The sequence below is a fragment of the Chiloscyllium plagiosum genome, unplaced genomic scaffold, assembly GCF_037043375.1.
Source record: "Chiloscyllium plagiosum isolate Xiang-an unplaced genomic scaffold, Cpla_swu_hap1 HiC_scaffold_2, whole genome shotgun sequence".
In the NCBI taxonomy this organism is placed as follows: domain Eukaryota; kingdom Metazoa; phylum Chordata; class Chondrichthyes; order Orectolobiformes; family Hemiscylliidae; genus Chiloscyllium; species Chiloscyllium plagiosum.
In genome coordinates this window covers 75087270-75110667 of record NW_028270140.1, presented here as the reverse complement: position 1 = coordinate 75110667, position 23398 = coordinate 75087270, and the positions used below count along the sequence as shown (strand labels likewise).

General features: G+C 40.6%; 1 protein-coding gene across 2 annotated transcripts in view; it reads right to left on the bottom strand.

The window, feature by feature from the left end:
• The window catches only part of LOC122561080 (protein prune homolog 2-like), a 435917-nt gene that overhangs the window by 140855 nt on the left and 271664 nt on the right, over positions 1 to 23398 (bottom strand). For both annotated transcript variants that reach the window (XM_043712461.2, XM_043712468.2), the window contains exon 7: positions 4094 to 4252. In XM_043712461.2, the coding sequence (XP_043568396.2) occupies positions 4094 to 4252 (159 nt within the window). The remainder of the gene's footprint in view (positions 1 to 4093; positions 4253 to 23398) is intronic.

The following is a 23398-nucleotide window of genomic DNA, read 5'->3' as shown; positions in this document are numbered from 1 at the left end:
CTTATCAATCAGCACTCTTGATAAACCATAAAAAATTATATGTCTCAAATACTGTGAACTACTGTGAGGTCCAAGTATTTAGGCTGTAAATAAGATATAACAGCGATGCATATACCCCCTAAATTATGTTTCTATTACTTATTATGTGTTCTTATATTGATTTTAGAAGGTGTATAGACATGTTTACGTAAATCTTTTGAGGGATGTTGATGTTTGAAAGCTTCACTTGGTTAGGGTTTCCTGCAGTTATGTGTACCTCGATTATCCGAAATACTTCATCAACTGGCACACTCCTAGTCCCATAGTTGATAGTTAATGAAAAAAATTGGCAGTACTTTCAATAAATAGTCATCTTTATTAATTACAGAAACCTGAGTTTAAATTTTACAATGATTCCAGGTAGAGTGCAGTTTAATTTCTAATGTACTACTCCCTTTAGGCACACCAGAAGGGCGAATGGTTTCATCTATTAAAACAAAGGACTGCAGATACTGAAAATCTGAAACAAAAAAAATGCTAGAGAAGCTTACCAAGTCTGTGGAGAGAAAACGGAGTCAATGTTTCGAGCTCAGTGACCTTTCTTCAGGTCGGCACACCCTTCTGAAGGGGCACCGGACTCGAAATGTTAACTCTGTTTTCTCTCTGCAGATGCTGCCAAACTGCATGTATTTGTATGTTGGTTCCTTGTACACTACTAAATATCTCACTCAAACCCCTGAAGAAGAATCATAGCCAGTTTATATTGTGCCATCAGAATAAGAAAATGTCTTTCTGTAGCTCTGAAAACAAACAGCTGGTGCATGCATATACTTATTTTTCAACTGAGCATGGGAATTAGGAGCCTCTTCAACTCACCTCCACCATTCAATATGATCATGACTGATCAGACTATGGCCTTAATTCCCCGACATTTATCTTCCCCCTTAAACATGGACTCCCTACATGGATAAAAAAAAACACTATCTAACTGAATATATTAAATGACCTAGCTTCTGTTTTACTAGAGTATAAAATTCTAATGATCTGTGACCCTCAGAAAGAAGAAATTCCTCATCACTTTCTTAAATGGGAGATCCCTTATTCAGAAATTGTGTCCCTTAGTTCTAGATTATTTATGAGGGGAAACATTCTCTTCTGTCAAGTCCCCTCAGAAAATGACATTTTGCAATAATGTTTTTCATTCCCAAAATGTAGGCTCAGACTCCAGAGTTTCCTCAATCAACCTTGCTAACCTTCTCTGAACCAACTCCAATGTAAGTACTCCCCCTCCTTAAATAATGAGTTCAAAGCTGTAAGTGACAGTTTAGGCCTGGTCACACCAATGCCCTGCACATTTCTGACTAAACTTTGCTACTTTTATATGCTACTCTTCTAGCAATAAAGAAATAGCTTCCATTTGTCATTCTAATTACACATGGGCATCCAGATCCATCTGTACCACACTATTCTGCAAGTACTCTTCATTTAGAATAAAAATTCTTCTCATTTTTTCCTTCCTATTAAGATTACAACCTCACATTATCTTCAATCTGCCTCCATTTTGTCCACTTACCTCAACTATCTTTACATCTTCGCAGAAATCTTTTTTGATCTTCCTCATATCTTGCTTTCCTACTAATCATCGTACTGTCAATAAATCTGGTGAAAATACAGTTCCTTTATCCAAGTCATTAATGTAGATTGTAACTAATGCAGACCCCAGCATTGGTCTTTATGGCTCTCAATGTGTTAGATTGTCAACCAGAAAATGTCCCATTTATCCTAACTGTTGCCCACCACAAAAAAAAACCCAGAAATTTCTGGAAAAGCTCAGCAGAGTCTGTGGAGGGAAATCAGACTTAATGCTTCATGTCGAGTGAGCAAGAGTCACTGTGGCAAGGTGTACATAATTAGACTATATCTACAGGTAAACAGATATAAACCAAAGGCATGTAACGCTACTAACTAAAACTCTAATTCCCTTATAAGCTCCCCTAACATACACACAAACATTGACAACCAAATGAATAAACTAGAATACTGGTGGAGGTCGAAAAAAAACCCATGGAAAGTCAGTTCAGTGATCTTTGCTTCCTGATGCCGTGTTCAGTTGACTTTTTCTAGAAGCTTCCAAAGATTTTTAAGAGTATCGCACAATTCAATTGGAAAATGTTGCTGATTTCAATTCAAAGGCCATTGCTCACAGCTACTGCTGCAGAAAAGGAAACTGGTTTTCAAATTAAATATGATTTATTTTTTACACTACAGAGAACAGTCTGCTTCTGCTGGGGAGAACAACAGCACACCTTTCTCTCTCTCTTTCACTGTATCATTGTTGTTGTAACTTTATTTCAGTAACAATCTGGTCAGTTAGTGAGAATCAATCAACATTATTTGTGAACAACTCCTTGGCTCCTGATAATCTGTACAAAGGAACCTTGATTATCCGAATAACAATTATCCGAAAATCGGATTATCGAAGGAGATCGAGGTCCCGATGGAAACATTACATCAAAGACGTGTTTCCAACATTGATCGCGTCTTTTGATTACAGTGATTAAACAGGCACCGTCTCCAAATGACTGACCTCCCGCCCTCCCTCTCTTTCCCCCCCAAATTTCCCTGGAGTTCGACACAGGGGTGTACCCAAAACCCCCCGTTCCCCACATAATCTCACCAACATTGTCCTGTACAGGGCAAAGGTGGAATTGGTCAAAAACTTGCAATAAAAAGTTGTGGCTGTGGCTGTGTGTGCGCGTGTGCGTGTCAGTGTGTGTGTCAGTGTGTGTGTCAGTCTGTGTGTGTGTGTGTGTGTGTGTGTGTGTGTGTGTGTGTGTGTGTGTGTGTGTGTCAGTCTGTGTGTGTGTCAGTCTGTGTGTGTGCGTGTGTGTGTGTTTACCCCACAAAGGCAAATGCAGCAGTCTTGTTGTTGGTGTCCAGTTCAGCTGCCCCGGAGACGGTGTGGTATGGGGGTTGGACGGTGTGGTATGGGGGTTGGGGGGGCAGTGTTGGACAGGGTTTGGGGCGGGAGAGGTGTTGCATGGGGTCGGAGGCAGGGGGAGGTTTTGTGCGGGACTGGGACAGGGGAGGTGCTGCACAGGGTTGGGGGGTTGGCAGTGTTGGATGGTGTTTGGGGCGGGGTGGTGTTGCACGGGGCTGGGACAGGGGGAGTTGCTGCACGGGGTTGGGGCGGTGTTGGGACGGAGGAGGTGCTGCACGGGGTTGGGAGCGGTGTTGGGGGCGGGGGGAGAGGTGTTGCACAGGTTTGGGGGTGGGGGAGATGTTGCATAGGTTTGGGGGCTAGGGAGGTGTCACACGAGGTTGGGGGCGGGGAGAGGTGTTGCACAGGTTTGGGGGCTGGGGAGGTGTCGCACGGGATTGGGGTTGGGGGAGGTGTTGGGGGCGGGGGATGTGTTGCACGGAGTTGGGATTGGGGGGGGGGGTGTTGGACGGCATCGGGGTGGGTGGGGACTCATATGCTGTGTGCTGCTGCAGTCTCCTGAATGAGGAGCAGACTTTAAAAACTCCGAGCCCCAGAGGAAAGGCATTTAATCGATTAACCGAATAATCGATTATCCGAACAAAATAGTGCCTGCCCATCACGTTCGGATAATCGAGCTTCCCCAGCATATTGTACAAACACACAGACACAAAAACAAATGGCTCATGACAGCTATTGAATTCTTTGCTGTAAAAGTTTGCAGCCCTCCTAGTAAATCCTGCTATTTCAAAATAGAACGGTTCTTCTATAAACTAGCCCATAGTTTGTACAGACACAAAAATAAAAAGGTAGTCATTACAAATTCCAAAATGAAATAGGACTCTATTTCTGTGTACTTAAATTAATATGCAAAAAAACCCTCCATATTATAAAAGCTTTTTAAATTATTATAAATATAAAATTCAGCAAACAAATGTAGTGAAATCAAGAGGTGAAATTTACATTACTTAAATAAAACAAAGAAGTGCAAATGCTGGAGATCTGAAACAAACAAAAGCAAAAACTGCTGGAGAAACTCAGATCCAATGGAGAGAAAACAGAGTGAACATTTTGAGTCCGGTGATGTATCTTCAAAACTGAAGAACAGAAAAAAAGGACAGAGAAATTACTTACTCTGTTGCATAGTTCATCATTGTCAGTGTAGATGGCAACTTGCTGAATTGCTTCACCACCATCATTTAGGAAGAAAGTCATCAAGACAAGAATGTCATAACCATGCCTTCCAGTAAATACTTTTAAATCATCAACAACATTTGGACGAGATAGAAAGGCCTGCAACACAGATAAAGAAACAATGACTAACAAAGAAATCCATTAACAAATCATTAAATCCTGTTTACATCTTATTAGCAATTTCAAAGCTGATGCAATCTCAGCAGATAATTCTCTCAGGAGACAATTGCACAGAGTATTTTATTCTTTACTTCTTTTGCGTTGACTAGATTTTGCTTTGAAAATGACAAATCTGATGGCATTCAAAGGAAACAGAGTGAGAATGGATGGTAACAGCAAGCTACGTGATGTTGTAAGATTGAAATGACTACACCAGAATCCCAAACAAAATAATGCATCAAAAAAGTTTGCATCATATTTTGTGAAACAAGATGTTCCAGATGTTTCATTTTTAATATTTCTGAGAATATTAATGACAGAATGTGCTATTAGCCATAAGGCATAGGAACAGAAGTAGACTTTTCAGACCATCAAGTCTGCTCCACATTCAATGAGATCATGGCTGATCTGACTGTCCTCAACTCTACTTTCCTGCCTTACCCGCCATAATTCTCAATTCCCTTGCTGATTAAAGATCCATCTATCTCAGTCATGAATAGACTTAATGCTATCCTTAACTTTCTGATTAACCATGTTTGGCTTATTCCGTTTGCAGAATCCTTCTGTGTCATTGAGATATATGTTGCTGTGAGCGATAACCTATTTTCTTAAATGTCTGCCATCTCTCCTCAACTGTCTTTGCTGGTCAACACCTTTTCCAATCCATTCCAGTTGGCTCTGCCCTTGGTTGTTTGTAATGAACCTTATTTAAGCTTAGCACATCACAAATTCTTCCCTCTCAAACTGAATGCTAAAATCTACCATATTATGGTCACTATTTCCTATGGGATCTTTAACTCTGACACCATTTATTAAATGTGCCTTATTACGTATCACCAGATCCAAAATATCCTCAACCCACTTGTATCCATAACACTGTTCTAGGAAACTGTCCTGAATAAACTCTATTGATTCTTCCTCTTGGCTACCCCTTCCAACCTGACTATCCCAATCTATTCAGCAATATCATGTTACTCTTATCACTTCAGTACTCCTTCAGGATTCAGCCCTCCAACCTAATTAGAACAATGCCTCATCTGTCCTACCATGATTTGGAGATGCCAGTGTTGGACTGGGGTGTACAAAGTAAAAAATCACACAACACCAGATTATAGTCCAACAGGTTTAATTGGAAGCACACTAGCTGCTCCGCTGCTCCTTCATCAGGTGGTTGTGGAGGACACACCTGTAAGGCACAGAATTTATAGCAAAAATTTACAGTGTGATGTAACTGAAATTATACATTGAAAAATACCTTGATTGTCTGTAAAGTCTTTTATCTGTTTGAATATGATGATAGTTTCACTTCTTTCACGTGTAAATCACAAAACCTTTTTTTAAAAGTTGCATTCTCAGGTTAACTGTAGAAATTGGTGTTAGCTAGACAATATGTTGAAGGTGTTAGCCCCCTGTGTCCTCTGTCTATGCCATGATGTTTAGAATTGATTCTAATCTAAAAAGTGAGATAACAAAGTTTTACATGAATTCATGCAGTTTTTGAGCAAAGTACAATGTAACTCTGTAAGTACAAATTCACCCCACAAAATATAGGTGTGTGTGTGTGCGCGCGCGCGTGTATGTATCTGTCTGTCTATCTGGGTTGGGGGGTTGTGAATGTGAGAGTGAGTATATATGTGTGTGTGTAGTAAGTGTAGAGTGTCTTAAGTCTGTGAGGGGGTGCATGTGGGAGGTTGTGAGTGTCTGTGAGAGAAAGTGTATACAGTAGCACCTCGACTTACGAACTTAATCTGTTCCGGGACCCGGTTCGCGAACCAAAAAGTTCGCGAACTGAATCAATTTTTCCTATTGTTCGGATGGCGTAAGAATGCTTGGACGGCTGTTCACAGCGCACGCTCCAAAGACGAACTGAATGAGATCACGTGGGACCCGAGAGGTTTTGAGTCCAACAAGCGCGTAGCAAAGCAGAACAATGAAACCACGTGGTCGCACACAGGCTTTTTGCATTCGTACCTTCGTTCATACCTGAATTTTGTACGTCGTTGAAGCAAAATTTTATGTACAATCCTGTTTGTAAACCGATTTGTACGTGAATGGGATCGTTCGTATGTCGAGGCAGTACTGTATGTGTGTGCATGAGTGTAGAGTGGTCTAAGTTTCTGAGAGGATGCATGTGTGAGTGTGGGAGTTTGTGTGTCTGTAAGGGTGTGTGAGAGTGTTTGTGTGCGTGTGTGTGTGTGTATAGGAGTGCCTGTGTGTGTGTGTGTGTATAGGAGTGCCTGTGTGTGTGTGCGCTTGCATGTGTAAGAGTGTCTGTGTGTGTATAGTGCAATGGTGGTCACCTGTAGTGTCACATGAACCCGAGGTCCCGGTTGAGGCCCTCCCTATGGGTATGGAGCTTAGCTATCAGCCTCTGCTCGGCCACTTTTCGCTGCTGCCTGTCCTGAAGTCCGCCTGTCCTACCATGTGTGCTGTCAACAAATTGCTAAATCCAATATTCCATTACTAGCAGGAAACATCAGTATCATTACAGCCTTGCAGCTTCACCACCAGCTGGTTTTGCTTTGAATTTGCCTCAAGAGACGGTAAGGCTGACTCCATGATGCTTTCATCTCCTCCATATGAAACTACTTTGAATAGGAGCCTTTGTAAAGGTTTGCCAGGTCAGGACCCTTATTCAGTTACTTTCAATAATAATAATCTGATTTATTATAAACATACTTCAAATATATTAATGGGATACAGATTGTAAGCTGGCCAGATTGTAAGTGTATGGATAACAAAGATTTGTACGGATTACTTATTTGAGGGTGAAACATAGGAAACTGTCTAGGAGACATTTAATAGTTGAGTAAAGGAAAGAAAATTATATTAGAGTCACCCTGCTTTTGACTGAATTGTGCAATAGCATCTTTTACTTGCACCTAACAGAGCAGATACAGTCATGGTTTAACATCTCATCCAAAAAATGGTACTTCTGGCAGTGCAGCACTCATTAAGTACTGCCCGACGTATGACCATTCATTAGTTTGTCACATCTCTGGGTTTTGAACCCATAATCTTCTGACGAATATGCTTTCACTGAATCAAGGCCAATACAGGCATGATAGGGTGTTACAATGCCAAGAGGCATTTAGTGTAGTAGATAAGGTAGTTAAGACCCAATAGGGTTAACTGACATCAAAAAGTAAGCTCCATCGTTGGAATACAGAATAAAGGACTATTACTGGGAGGAACTAACAAGTGCCCCAGTGTTTTTCCTCAGATAAAATGCTTAATTCAAAGACACTTGGGTTAGCAGCCCTTGCTAGAAGTCTTATGTTCTTTTTAAACTTTCTTTACTTGAGATCTGCACTGTTCCTTTACTTCACTGGTTCTGCCTTCACCAACCCACACACAAAGAACAAAGGAACAAAGGAAAGGCATTTTTCCCTTAAACTTTTCCCCTCTCACCTTGAACTCATGATCCCTTGTAATTGAGTTCCCACTCTGGGAAAACGTTTCTTGCTATCCACTCTGTTGATATCTTTCATGTAGACCTCAATCAGGACCCCCTCAACCTCTGTCTTTCTAACAAAAATAATCCTAACCTACTCAACCTCTCTTCATAGCTAGAACCCTCCATACCAGGCAACATTCTGGTGAACTTCCTGTGCACCCTCTCCAAATCATCTACACCCTTTTGGTAATGTGGTGACCAGAACTATACACAGTGTTCCAAATGTGGCGGAACCGAAGACCTATACAACTGTAACATGATCTGCCCACTTTTGTACACAATATCCTGTCCAATAAAGGAAAGCATGCCATATGCCTTCTTGACCATTCTATCCAGAGGCTGAATAGGCTGGAGCTGTTTTCCCTGGAGCAGTGGAGGCTGAGGGGTGACCTTATAGAGGTTTATGAAGTCATGAGGGGCATGGATAGGATAAATAGACAAGATCTTTTCCCTGGGGTGGGGGAGTTCAGAACTAAAGGGCATAGGTTTAGGGTGAGAAGGGAAAGATATAAAAGGGACCTAAGGGGCAACATTTTCACACAGAGGGTGTTGCATGTATGGAATGAGCTGCCAGAGGAAGTGGTGGAAGCTGGTACAATTACAGCATTTAAAAGGCATCTGGATGCATATATGAATAGGAAGGGTTAAGAGGGATATGGGCCAAGTGCTGGCAAATGGGACTAGATTAGGTTAGGATATCTGGTCAGTATGAATGAGTTGGACTGAAGAGTCTGTATCCGTGCTGTATATCTCTATGATTCTATCACCTGCAATGCCATCTTCAGGGTACAATGGACCTGAACACCCAGATCTCTCAGTACATCAATTTTCCCCAAGGCTTTTCCAGTTACCGTGTAGTTCGCTCTTGAATTGGATATTCCAAAATGCATCACCTCACATTTGCCTGGATTGAACTCAGTCTGCCATTTCTCTGCCCAACTCTCCAATCTATCTAAATTCTGCTGCATTCTCCAACAATCCCCTTCACTACCTGCTACTCCACCAATCTTAGTGTCATTGTAGACTTGCAAATCAGACCACCTATACCTTCCTCCAAATCATTTATGTTCATCACAAACAACAGTTGTCCCAACACAGATGCCTGTGGAACACCACTGGTCACAATTCTTCATTTTGAGAAACTCCCTTCCACTACTACTGTCACCTGCTGTACAGCCAGTTTCTATCCATCTGGTTAATATACTCTGGACCCCATGCGACTTCACTTTCTCCAACAGCCTATCATGGCGAAACTTTGTCAAACGCCTTACTTAAGTCCTGTATATGATATCTATATCATTTCCCTCAATCAACTTTGCCACTTCCTCAAAGGATTCTATTAAGTTGGTAAGATATGACATTCCCCGCACAAAACCATGTTGCCTATCACTGATAAGCCCATTTTCTTCCAAAGGTAAATAGATCCTATCACTCAGTATCTTCTCCAGCAGCTTCCCTACCACTTTATATAGGCTCACCAATCTATAATTACCTGGTTAATCCCTGCTAACGTTCTTAAACAAGGGGACAGCATTCGCAATTCTCCAATCCTCTGGTACCTCCTCCAAGTTCAAGGATGCTGTAAAGGTATCTGTTAAGACCCCAACTATTTCCCATCTTGCTTCCCTCAGTAATCTGGGATAGATCCCATCTGGACCTGGGGACTTGTCCACCTTCATGCCTTTCAGAATACCCAACACGTCCTCCCTCCTTATGCCAACTTGACGTAGAGTAATTAAACATCTATCCCTAACCTCAACATCCGTCATGTCCCTCTCCTTGGTGAATACCGATGCAAAATACTCATTAAGAATCTCACCCATTTTCTCTGATTCCATGCATAACCTTCCTCTGTCCTTGAGTGGGCCAATCCTTTCCCTAGTTACCCTCTTGCTCCTTATATATGAACAAAAGGCTTTGGGATTTTCTTTAACCCTGTTTGCTAAAGATATTTCATGAACCCTTTTAGCCCTCTTAATTCCTCGTTTCAAATTGGTCCTACTTTCCCGATATTCTTCCAAAGCTTCATCTGTTTTCAGTCACCTAGATAATATGTATGCTTCTTTTTTTTCTCTTAGCTAGTCTCACAATTTCACCTGTCATCCATTGTTCTTAATCTTGCCATTTCTATTCCTCATTTCTATCCCACGTACCCTAAATAGCTAAGTCTTCTAATGAAAAGGTGAAGAGATGGACTCATGATTAAGCTGTGACAATTTTGTCATGGACTCATTATTATAATTCAATTTACAGTAGTCCAACAGTTTATTCCTAGTGAAGGGCTTATACCCGAAATGTCAACTCTCCTGTTCCTTGGGTGTTGCCTTACCTGCTGTGCTTTTCATGCTCCACGGTGACTCTGACTCTCCAGCATCTACAGTCCTCACTTTCTCCCAATAATTTATTTTGTATTCTTTCGCTTTATAGTTATCTAAGTAACTCACATGAATTTTCAAATTTGTCTCATTGATTGGGCAGCACGGTGGCTCAGTGGTTAGCACTGCTGCCTCACAGCACCAGAGTCCCAGGTTCTATCCCAGCCTCAGGGGACTCTGTGTGGAGTTTGCACATTCTCCCCGTGTCTGCGTGGGTTTCCTCCCACAGTCCAAAGATGTGCAGGTTAGGTGAATTGGCCATGCTAAATTGCCCATAGTGCTAGGTGCATTAGAGAGGGGGAAATGGTTCTGGATGGGTTACTCTTCAGAGAGTCGGTGTTGACTGGTTGGGCTGAAGGGTCTGTTTCCGTATTGTAGGGAATCTAATCTAATCTTTGCATTGATTGGCATGGCTAAAGTCATAGATTATTATATTATTCATGTGTCTATTCATGAGAGCATTTCTATACTAAGCTGTGTTACCCATCATCACTGGTTCTTTCCATCTGTTTGTTCAGTGCTTTGAGAATGGTGGTAATAGAAGCAATACAAATGCTCATTATTGTGCAACTCATCATATTCAACTTTAGATTTTTCAAATGTGAATCAAAACATAGGATTTTATCTTCAAACATCTTCATTTTTATCAGAAATTGTTTGTTATTTTGTGACAAAAATAAATCAAGTTTTAGAAAGCTACAGTTAAATGCAAGTTCCTATCACTTCCTGCATTTTGACACACGGACAACAAACAGTTAATTCTTAGCATCTTATTAGCAGATGAAAGAGGCGTAATTCTAAAAACTAACTTAATGCATGAATCTATGGCTCTATCACATCACAAACTGCACAAGAGGATAAATTAGTGGGAACACCATTTCCTTTGTATTAAATATTCAGAGCAGGAGTTGTCAAGTAGACTTCCTGCTATGTCCATGTTCAGCTGATTTTTACAGCAATAATTTATGACTTCTGCTAAATCTAATGACACATTGGATAATAATAGAATCCTGAATTTTAATTACAGTATGCAAATCAGCCAAGCAAAAAATAACCAGCCATCTTCTAATGAAGAAAGACAATTAAATATGACAGGCCTTTAGAATTGGAGTGATCTGTTTGTATTGAACTTTGACATAAAGCATATTAAAACTGAACACCAGCTCAACTAGGAACATATCATAACCAAAAAACAAGAAGGTTGACAGAAAGAAAAATATTTTTAAGATAGTTTCTAATGTAATTATTGTATTTATTATCAGTAGTTCAATTTCATTCATTGCCTTGGAATTATCTTTATATTCAGTTATTGAAAATTAAATAAAGTATTTGCCTTGCTCAGTCATTGTTTGAACATGTCTATAATTGTAGTATTGAGTACTTCCAGGTGGAAAATAGTACACTTGCCAATAAAGCTGGTTTGTTTCCCTGATTCAATGAACCACTGCATGACATAGTGAGAGCCTCAGCCCTGTGGCTGAGATCTGTACTTAATCACCAGTTTGGAATCTTAGCTTATCTTGAGTTGGCCAGACTCAGCCAGAGTCCCAGTGAGCTGTGCAATTAAACCTGGATTAGGGAAAGGAAAATTCAACAATGCTCACTTTCCAATTCCAATGTAAATGTATATACAAGGCTTTTGAATGAAAACAAGATCAGGCTCAAAAGTGATCAACCAATTTTAATCAATATAATAAAATAATCAGTATAGTAAATGTCACTGGTTGGCATCAAGTAATCTCTGGAACAATCCAGGGCAGATATCATTTTTCACTTGGACCATTAAATGTACATCACATTTTCAAATGTTAGGCTGATGTAGTGGTTTTAATATTTGTAAAATAAAAAGGGAATGTCAAGCCTATAATTATAAAACTCTCTTAAATGAAATGTCCTGCGATAATGAAAGGCAAGTTCTTCCTTAAGCAGTTCAGCTATTTTCCAATATTTCTTTATGCTGTCTCTGCAAAACATAAACAATGGCGGTTCTTCAGATTGATAAGAGATGTAATTGACACTTAACGTTCTAGTGTGTCAGGATGTTAAATCAGTGAAAGTAGGCTTATTTGCTTCCAAAAATAAACTTCCAAATGATGCATTTGAAGTTTAACATCATAGACAGAATCAACAAATACTGATCAGACAAGTTGTGCACTATTGTGAAAGGTTCAGTTGCTCAAAATCATAAAAAGGTTCAAAATAATAATAGAAAATATTAGAAGAGAAGATCTGAAGAAGACTTTTAAACTCAGTTGCATTACCATTGTGGAATAAGTTATGCTACAAGTCTATGGAATAGACAATATACAAAAGACTCAATATAAATGAATTTCTGGAGACATATGGGATTGCAAAAATTGCTGAGAAGACTGAGATTATTTGTTTAGACAAGCATGCAGGAGATTCCTGCATTATAAAGTACTTCATTCTACCATAAAATGCCCAATATTTGTCTGAGGCAGTAGAGATGGAAACTGTTCAGCACATTTCCTAGCTTTCAAAAGTTGCCCAAGTTTCACAGCTATAAACTAGTTACAGAGACCACAAAACTTGTTGCAGTTTCAGTTAGTTTGTACTTGGTCCACAAGTGACTTCCTTACCCTGATATGACATCTGTACCCTTGGCAACCCTGGTGCTGAATTTGGTATCAAGACGTAGGTTATTTGTAATGTTTGATCCAGTGTATGTGAAGCTGTGGATAACATCCAGGGTAAGGGTATTCATGCTGATGTTCTGGCCCAGAACTTCAGTTTTTCTGGAACAGATTGCCAGGCCAAATCCCTTGCAGGCCCAGCACAAGCTACCTACAAATTGTTGCAAGTGGCCTTCAGCATATGATGTTAGTGCAGCATCATCAGCAAACAGCAAACCTCAGACTAGAACATTACACACATTAGTCAGGTTTTCCAACAGCTCCATTTGATGTTGCCAAAACTCGAAGGGATTTGCCAAAGTTTTATCGCCAAGGTACAGCCTTGCTTTAACCCATGACTGATCTTAAAAGTGTCTGATGTTGCTCTATTACAACTGGTGATATCATGTGGAAAGAGGAAATGCTGCCCAGGTGTCCAAGTGGGAAGTTTAATTTTCAAGGAAAGGATCCTGTTGGGAATCAGCTATGTTGTAGCATTCGCCTGAAAACCACCTGATAAATGACAAAGGTAAAAACAATGACTGCAGATACTGGAAACCAGAGTCTAGATTAGAGTGGTGCTGGAAAAACACAGCAGTTCAGGCAGCATCCGAAGACCAGTAAAATCGATAAATTCTCTCCACCCTTCAGGCACTCTGCCTGTATTCCTGATGAAGGGTTTTGCCCGAAACGTCGATTTTACTGCTGCTTGGATGCTGCCTGAACTGTTGTGTTTTTCCAGCACCACTCTAATCTAGACTCTGATAAATGACAAATTATTACCTGTGGGACTCCACTCCAGACTTTGTCAGGTTTATTCCCTTAGCTATCTTCCCTCCCAAGAGACAGAGGGATTAGAAACCGAAGGGTAGAAATATTGTTTATAGATATCCTGGCATAACCACATGCTGATGGAAACGTAGAGGTCTGCTTGTACAAGGCAAAGCCTCCTGAGAGTCCTGTAGTTGAGGCTGGCTTCATAAAGTTCCCAGTTTACATAAGTGGAGAGGCTCTCTCCAGCTTGATCAAGTGGACATGTACAGATGGGAAAGGCTGATGCTTTCAGCTTGTTTTTCACAATCCTGCTAGCCAGCGGTGAGATTTGAAAGCGAGAAGTGACAGCCAGACTAATCACTGTGCATCGCACTGACACACTTAATGCAACATTTCTACCAGAGGTATACACTAGGAGTTCTAATAAAACCAGTTATGTTATTAACAGCTTTTCTATAACATGACAAACATTGGGACACCATAGGTTCAAAGCAACAGAAAAAAGGCCAAACATTTCCTTGTTTAAAACCTTCGTAAATTTTAACAGGCTGCGTGGATAAAAATCACGCCTAAGCCCCTGCCCTGTTTTTGAATAAACACGCTACCCTTCCCTCAACCCGCAGTGCTGAGGAAAAGTAGTTCACTTAATTCCAGAGTACAAGTGCTGCTCAAGAAGTCTACCAACTCTCCATCTTTAATCTCACAAGAAGGATGATTCCAACAAACAGAAACTTAAATCTATACATTTTCAGTAGTGGAGAGAATACTATTGAGAAACAAAGTGGGAAAATATCTCACAAATGACAAGTTTGATAAGAAATTTGCAACTATTTTCTAAATTTGTTTCAATTCTGATAAACAAAGTATTAAATGTTATGGATAGAAGGTGAGTAAATGGAGGCAAGGTAGAGATCAACCATGATCTAATGGAATAATCTAAGGGTGAAATGGACTAATCTTAATCCTGGTCTCAGGAATCGTGCACAACTAAGCTTCTGCCATCAGCTCAGAAAGAAATCATAATTAGTACCAAACTAACTTCAAAGGAAGGTCAACATACAATTCAACTATGCATTTTTTTCAAATTTTTGAAAAATTTCAGAAACAGGTATCTGGTGAGACTCAGTTCCTGTACGTTCTGATTCGGTAAACTCAGTTTCAGCTGGTTTATTAATTGTTAAATGTTTTGTATCTGGCTGTTTGTTGTCACATTGTGAGATTTAAGTGGACATAGAAAGACAGATAATCAGAACAGTAGCAGAGGATTCAGTGCTTCAAGCCTGTTCTGCCATCTAATCTGAGCATGGCTGATCATCCAACTCAGTATCCTATTCCTGCTTTCACCTCATATCCTTTGATCCCTTTAGCCCTAAGAAATATATCTATCTCCTTCCTGAAAACATTCAATGCTTTGGCCTCAACTGCACGCTGTGGTAGAGAATTCCTGTATTCATCACTCTCTGGGTGAAGAAAATCCTCCACATCTCAGTCCTAAATGCCATAGCCTGTTTCCTGAGACTGTGACAGTTTCTGGCCTCCCCAATCATCAAAAACATCCTTCCTGCGTCTACCCTGTCTTATCCTATTATAAATGTATAGGTTTCCACAAGATCATTCTTCTAAACTCCACGGAATAAAGTCCTAAATGATTAAGTTTCCTTTCGTACATCAGTCCTGCCATGCCTGGAATCAATCTTGTAAACTTTCTTTGCACTCCCTCGAAGCCAGAACATCCTTCTTCAGATAAGACAACAAAAACTGTACACAATACTGCAGGTATGGCGTCACTAAGGCCCTGTACAATTGCAGCAAGACATCTCTGCCACTGTATTTGAATCCTCTCACTGTGAAAGTCTACATACCCATTCACCACCTGCTGCACCTGCATGCTCACTTTCACTGACTGCTGTAGAAGGAACACAAATCTGATTGCACCTCCTCCTTTATTATTTATCGCCATTCAGGTAATAATACACCTTCCTGTTTCTGCTACCAAAAGTGGATACCTCATATTAATCCACAATATACTTCATATGCCATGCGTTTTCCCACTCACTCAACTTGACCAAATCATGTTGAAGCATTTCTGCACCCTCCTTACAGTTCACCCTCCCATCCAATTTTATATCATCTGCAAACTTGGTGATATTACATTTAGATCCCTCATCTAAGTCATTAATATGAATATGTATTGTATTCTCAAGGGTCTAAGCACTGATCCCTGTGGTACCTGTCACTGGTTATGACTCTTTGTTTCCTGTCTGCCAACCAGTTCTCTTTCCATGTCAGTACATTACCCCCAAGTCCATGCATTTTCATTTTGTATGCTAATCTCTTGTCTGGGACATTATAAAAAAACACCTACTGAAAGTCCAACTAAGCCACATCCACTGGTTGTCCTTTATCAACTCTACTTCTTATATCCTTGAAAGATTTCAATACCTTTGTCAAGCATGATTTCCTTTTCATAAATCCATGCTGACTCTGTCCAATTGTGTCACCATCTTTCAAGTGTTCAAGCTATTAAATCTTTTGTGATTTTGAGCATTTCCCTACTATCAATGTCAGGTTGATAATTCTTTACTCCCTCTTATAGCTGCCCATGTTGAAGACAACATAAAATGGCCAATAATGGCTGTCAGCCGAGGGTGGAAAGGGCAACAGGAGTATTTGGTGTTTCCCCTTTCTCATGATGCTATCTATCCACTTGCATAAAAAAAACAGGGTGGAAATAGAAAACCCCAAGATGATGAGAAAATCAACCAAGTCACAGACCATATTCCCATTTATAGTGAGAAATGCCTCTAGAGGTTTACAAGTATTATATCAACACATAACAAAATGAAAGCGACCATAATTCTATTCATTTTAAAACAGTGATGGAAAAGGATAGACCAGATCTAAAAGTTGAAGTTCTAAATTGGAGAAAGGCCAATTTTGACGGTATTCAGGAATGAAGAAGGGCTTATGCCCGAAACGTCAATTCTCCTGCTCCTTGGAAGGCTGCCTGAACTGCTGCGCTTTTCCAGCAACACATTTTTCAGCTCTGATCTCCAGCATCACAATCCTCACTTTCTCCCCCTCAAAAGATCAGCAAGGCAGCCTTTGTGTGGAGCACAGAAAATGGGGGAGATACTAAATGAATATTTTGCATCAGTATTTACTGTGGAAAAGGATATGGAAGATATAGACTGTAGGGAAATAGATGGTGACATCTTGCAAAATGTCCAGATTACAGAGGAGGAAGTGCTGGATGTCTTGAAACGGTTAAAGGTGGATAAATCCCCAGGATCTGATCAGGTGTACCTGAGAACTCTGTGGGAAGCTAGAGAAGTGATTGCTGGGCCACTTGCTGAGATATTTGTATCATCGATAGTCACAGGTGAGGTGCCGGAAGACTGGAGGTTGGCAAACGTGGTGCCACTGTTTAAGAAGGGTGGTAAAGACAAGCCAGGGAACTATAGACCAGTGAGCCTGACCTCGGTGGTAGGCAAATTGTTGGAGGGAATCCTGAGGGACAGGATGTACATGTATTTGTAAAGGCAAGAACTGATTAGGGATAGTCAACATGGTTTTGTGCGTGGGAAATCATGTCTCACAAACTTGATTGAGTTTTTTGAAGAAGTAACAAAGAAGACTGATGAGGGCAGAGCAGTAGATGTGATCTATATGGATTTCAGTAAGGCGTTCAACAAGGTTCCCCATGGGAGACTGATTAGCAAGGTTAGATCTCATGGAATACAGGGAGAACTAGCCATTTGGATACAGAACTGGCTCAAAGGTAGAAGACAGAGGGTGGTGGTGGAGGGTTGTTTTTCAGACTGGAGGCCTGTGACCAGTGGAGTGCCACAAGGATCAGTGCTGGGCCCTCTACTTTTTGTCATTTATATAAATGATTTGGATGCGAGCATAAGAGATACAGTTAGTAAGTTTGCAGATGACACCAAACTTGGAGGTGTAGTGAACAGCGAAGAGGGTTACCTCAGATTACAACAGGATCTTGATCAGATGGGCCAATGGGCTGAGAAGTGGCAGATGGAGTTTAATTCAGATAAATGCAAGGTGCTGCATTTTGGGAAAGCAAATCTTAGCAGGACTTATACATTTAATGGTAAGGTCCTAGGGAGTGTTGCTGAACAAAGAGACCTTGGAGTGCAGGGGGCTCCTTGAAAGTGGAGTTGCAGGTAGATAGGATAGTGAAGAAGGCTTTTGATATGCTTTCCTTTATTGCTCAGAGTATTGAGTACAGGAGTTGGGAGATCATGTTGCGGCTGTACAGGACATTGGTTAGGCCACTGTTGGAATATTGCATGCAATTCTGGTCTCCTTCCTATCCGAAAGATGTTGTGAAACTTGAAAGGATTCAGAAAAGATTTACGAGGATGTTGTTAGGGTTGGAGGATCTGAGCTACAGGGGAGAGGCTGAATAGGCTGGGGCTGGTTTCCCTGGAGCGTCGGAGGCTGAGGGGTAACCTTATAGAGGTTTACAAAATTATGAGGGGCATGGATAGGATAAATAGGCAAAGTCTTTTCCCTGGGGTCGGGGAGTCCAGAACTAGAGGGCATAGGATTAGGGTGAGAGGGGAAAGATATAAAAAAGACCTAAGGGGCAACCTTTTCATGTAGAGGGTGATACATGTATGGAATGAGCTGCCAGAGGATGTGGTGGAGGCTGGTACAATTGCAGCATTTAGGAGGCACTTGGATGGGTATATGAATAGGAAGGGTTTGGAGGGATATGGGCCTGGTGCTGGCAGGTGGGACTAGATTGGGTTGGGATATCTGGTCGGCATGGACAGGTTGGACCGAAAGGTCCGTTTCCATGCTGTACATCTCTATGACTCTGTTACTCTATAAGAAAAGTGATGAGCATGGTGCCTGGTTACGATATATCAATATGCTAATGTGCTACATATTCCAGCAAAATGTTACCATTAACATATCTCTAGTTCTTTTTGCCAAAAATCAAGTGTTAGAACATGATTTAAATTCCACTTACTGGTTCACAAATCTGATCTTTCACAACATAGTAAAGAAATCTATGAAAGGTAATAAACAAAAACAGAAATTGCTAGAAAAAGTCAACAGATCTGGCAGAATCTGTGGAGAGTAAGCTGAGTTAATTTCTCAGGGTCCAGTGACCCTTCTTCAGAGAATGAGGTATTCTGAAGAAGGGTCACTGGACCAGAAATGTTAACTCTGCTTTCTCTCCACAGATGCTGCCAGACATGAGTTTTTCCAGTAATTTGTTTTTGTTTCTGACTTCTATCATCTGCAGTTCTTTGTTTTTTTTCTCTATTATAAATTATATTGCCTTGACTAGCCACAATTACAAAATTGCAAGAACAAGGTGAAATCTTTCTTCGAGTCATAGAGATGGACAGCACAGAAACAGACCCTTCAGTCCAACTCATACATGACGACCAGATATCCAACCTAATCAAGTTCCATTTGTCAGCACCCAGGCCCTATCCCTCCAAACCCTTACCATTCATATACCCAACCAGATGCCTTTTAAATGTTGCAATTGTACCAGCCTCAACTACTTCCTCTGGCAGCTCATTCCATACATGTACCACATTCTCCATTAAATCGTTGCCCCTTAGGTCCCTTTTATATATTTTCCTTCTTACCCTAAACCTAGGTCCTCTAGTTCTGGACTCCCCCACTCCAGGGAAAAGACTTTGTCTATTTATTCTATCCATGCCCCTCATGATTTTATAAACCTCTATAAGGTCACCCCTCACCTCTGACGTTCCAGGGAAAACAGCCCAGCCTATTCAGCCTCTCCCTATGGCTCAAATCCTCCAATCCTGGCAACGTCCTTGGGAGTCTTTTCTGAACCCTTTCAAGTTTCACAACATCCTTTCGGTACGAAGGAGACCAGGACTACACACAATATTCAAAAAGTGGCCTTACTAACGTCCTTTACAGCTGCAACATGACTTCCAAACTCCCATACTCAACTAACTCTGACCAATAAAAAAAAGCATACCAAACACCTTCTTCACTATCCTATCTACCTTTGACTGTACTTTCAAGGAGCTATGAACTCTGCTCAGCAACACCTCCGAGGACCTTACCATTAAGTATATAAGTCCTGCTAAGATTTGCTTTCCCAAAATGCAGCACCTCGCATTTATCTAAATTAAACTCCATCTGCCATTCCTCAGTCCATTGGCCCATCTGATCAAGATCCCGTTATAATCTGACGTAACCTTCTTCGCTGTTCACTACACCTCCAATTTTGGTGTCATCTGCAAACTTACAAACAATACCTCCTATGTTCACATCCAAATCATTTATATAAATGACAAAAAGTAGTGGACCCAGCATTGATCCTTGTGGCACTCCACTGGTCATAGGCCTCCAGTCTGAAAAGCAACCCTCCACCACCACCCTGTCTTCTATCTTCGAGGCAGTTCTGTATCCAGATGGCTAGTTCCCCCTGTGTTCCATGAGATGAAACCTTGCTCACCAGTCTCCCACAGGGAACCTTGTTGAACACCTTACTAAAGTCGATACACATGATGTCCACCACTCTGCCCTCATCAATCCTCTTTGTTACTTCTTCAACAAACTTAATCAAGTTTATGAGACACGAGTTCCCACGCACAAAGCCATCTTGACTATCCCTAATCAGTCCTTGTCTTTTCAAATACATGTACATCCTGTCCCTCAGGACTCCCTCCAACAACTTGCCAACCACTGACGACAGGTTCACCGGTCCATAGTTCCTTGGCTTGTCCTTACCACCTTTCTTAAATAGTGGTACCACATTAGCCAATCTCCAGTCTTCCGAAACCTCAAGGGGCCCAGCAATCACATCCCTAGCTTCTCACAAAGTTCTTGTGTACACTTAATCAGGTCCTGGAGATTTATCCACCTTTCTGCCTTTCAAGACATCCAGCACCACCTGCTCTGTAATATGGACATATTTCAAGGTGTCACCATCTATTTCCCTACATTCCATATCTTCCATGTCCTTTTCCACAGTAAACACTGATGCAAAATACTCATTTATTATCTTCCCCATCTCCTGCAGCTCCACACAAACGCTGCTTTGTTGATCTTTGAGGGGCCCTATTCTCTCCCTAGTTACCCTTTTGTCCTTAACGTATTTGTAAGAATCCTTTGAATTCTCCTCAACCCTATTTGCCAAAGCTATGTCACGCCCCCCTTTTGCCCTCCTGTTGTCCAACTCCTAATGTAGTCCAGTTTATAAATAGATTGCAACTTTAGTTAATAAGCCAAATCTCTATTAACAATTTTGAAACACATTGTATTTCTATTTATTTTGCTTTGGAATATCAAGCCACCTCTTCCAGGAACTTCAAATGCATTCTCAACTGTTAACCTCTAATGAGGTTACACTATTGCCATTTACACAAACCCTTCTTTCTCATTTTCCAGAAAACAATTATGAGACTTACAGAGTACCTAATCTCTCTAATTCAAAAAAAAACCTTCATTCGAACACAAACTGAACCAATTACACGGTTTATCTGATATTTTAAAAAAGCATGCATTAGGATAACTGTCAATTCTATTTCCACAGCATAGCAAGACAATAGCAAGCTTTGCAACATTATTGAGGGTTAGGCTTGGTGTAAAAGCTTGCTTTGGCTAGGTATTTCACATGGGCAAATACAAAATCAAAATTTAGCCAATAAAGACAATTTTTGACAAAGTTAATGACAGAGGTTAATGAAAAGTCAAAGTCCATTCTTAATTTGTAGCTATTGAATCACTAACCTTCAGACAAAAGCTATACATAAAATATCTCAAATTATTTTACACAATATAATGTATCCGAATGCAAATAGAATGGTAGAACATTTTGTCTGTTAAATATTAAATAAAACTATCCATTACCACAATATTTGAAATAAGTGTCATTCCAGTTCACAATAACTCAGACTCTAGGGAGTCATATAATTGCCACATAAATGGGGTTGTTAAAACTTTTCTAACTTTTTTCAATCAATAAAGCTTTACTGTTGAGTATCCATTAAGTAACATCAAGGATAGAAAGTTTATTTGCTTTAGCAAGTTGTGGCAACATTTCTCCAATGTTTGGCATGTGGCACTGTGAATTCTTCAAAGCTTGGTACTCTCAGTTTTTGTGATATTTTTCCACTACGTCCACACTGTCTGCATGGAGATTGTACATTCTCCCCTTGTCGGCGTGGGTTTCCTCCAGTTTCCTCCCTCAGTCCAAAGACATGCAGGTTCGGTGAATTGGTCATGCTAAATTGTCCGTAGTGTTCCGGGATGTGTAGGTTAAGTGCATTAGTCAGGGTAAATGTAAAGTAATTGGAAGGGGAATGGGTTTGGAAGGTTGGTGTGGACTTGTTGGGTCAAATGGCCTGTTTCCACACTGTAGAGATTCTATGATTCTGATTCTATGACATTCCCAAGTTGCTAAGTCAGTCCTTTGGGAGTTGTCATTTTGTTGATTATTCCTGGTTTTCCAAACCTTCTCTCATCTTTCAGGCTGGACTTGAGGGCAGCTACAACTCTCTTCAGCAGGTGTCATGTTGGTCTCATTCTCAGCCAATTCAAGATGATATTTACCAAAAAGACATCCAAGACCTGTAAAGCCATCTTAGCACTCTTCTAGGATCTGCTCAGCTGTTAATGGCTTCCTGCTGCTAAAACACTAAATGTCTTCTTCCACATTTAGTATTCTTAGTCCAAGCTTTAGACTTGCTCCAGCTGAGATGAAAGGAGATTGCTTAATGTTTCAGCTCTAAACTCCAGATCATATTCTTCTCATTGCATTGAACTTTTTGTTAGTCCTCTAGAAATGAGGATCATTTCATCATAAATGTAAACTTACCATCAGTGGTTAATTTATGGGTCTGCATCTTACACAACTTTGCACCAGCAACTTGCAACGCTCATGATGCTATAGAAAACTGCGCTGACACTTCACACTCAGTTGATGTTCATCTTCTGCAGTTTCACAAACCATTTGTCACCATTCGATTTAATGACATTAACCTGTTGAATGTGTTGAGCAATTTTGTTAGAGTTATTGGTTGACAGCTCCTAGTAAACATCTTTATAGACATGTTTTGCTTCACTTTTAGCTCACAAGCTTTTTAGCTAAGCACTTGTGTGAAGCGAGTCAGCAATTAGATCACTGTTTTTCCCATCTTGGAGAGGTTTCCCTTTCATTTGTGTGATGTCCTTCACAACATTGACACTTTTCTCTCTAGCTTTGGCTTTTTTGATGTCTTTTCTCCAAATATTTTTGATTTTTTTCTCATTCTCGTTTGGCCTGGCATGTGTCTTAGCATACAGCACAGCTTCATCTGTTCTCCAATCACTAGCTACTCACTGATGACTGAAGTTCTGAGCTTCTGCAAATGTTGATAGCTTTCTCAAGAGTAAAGTTTTCCTCTCTCAGCAGGCCAGTTTGCATGGCAGCTTTCACATGTCAACGACGATCATATTTCTGAAAAGATTATTTTTTGTGTTGGGAGATGCAAATTCACAAGATTCAGCGAGATATGTCAGTGCAGTAACTTACTGATCAATAGTCTACCTCTGCCCAAGCTCTGATGTTGAGCACATACTGTTCATAAATAGCGTTATATGTGAGATCCAACACGTGTCTTCAAAGCCATCAGGATCTCTGGAGTCTGTTTTTCTGCTCCTCAATGAAAACTAGGCTGTAGCCCTCTTTCCCCAGCATTGAGAGCAGGAATGCTAGTTTTATTTCCTCAAGTTTTAAACTAAATCTGTCAGCATATCATCATTTTGCCAAGGAGTTGTGGAAACATTTCCAGTTTTGTCTCATATCTCTTTCAATTCTACAGCAGAAAGGAATGCAAAATGG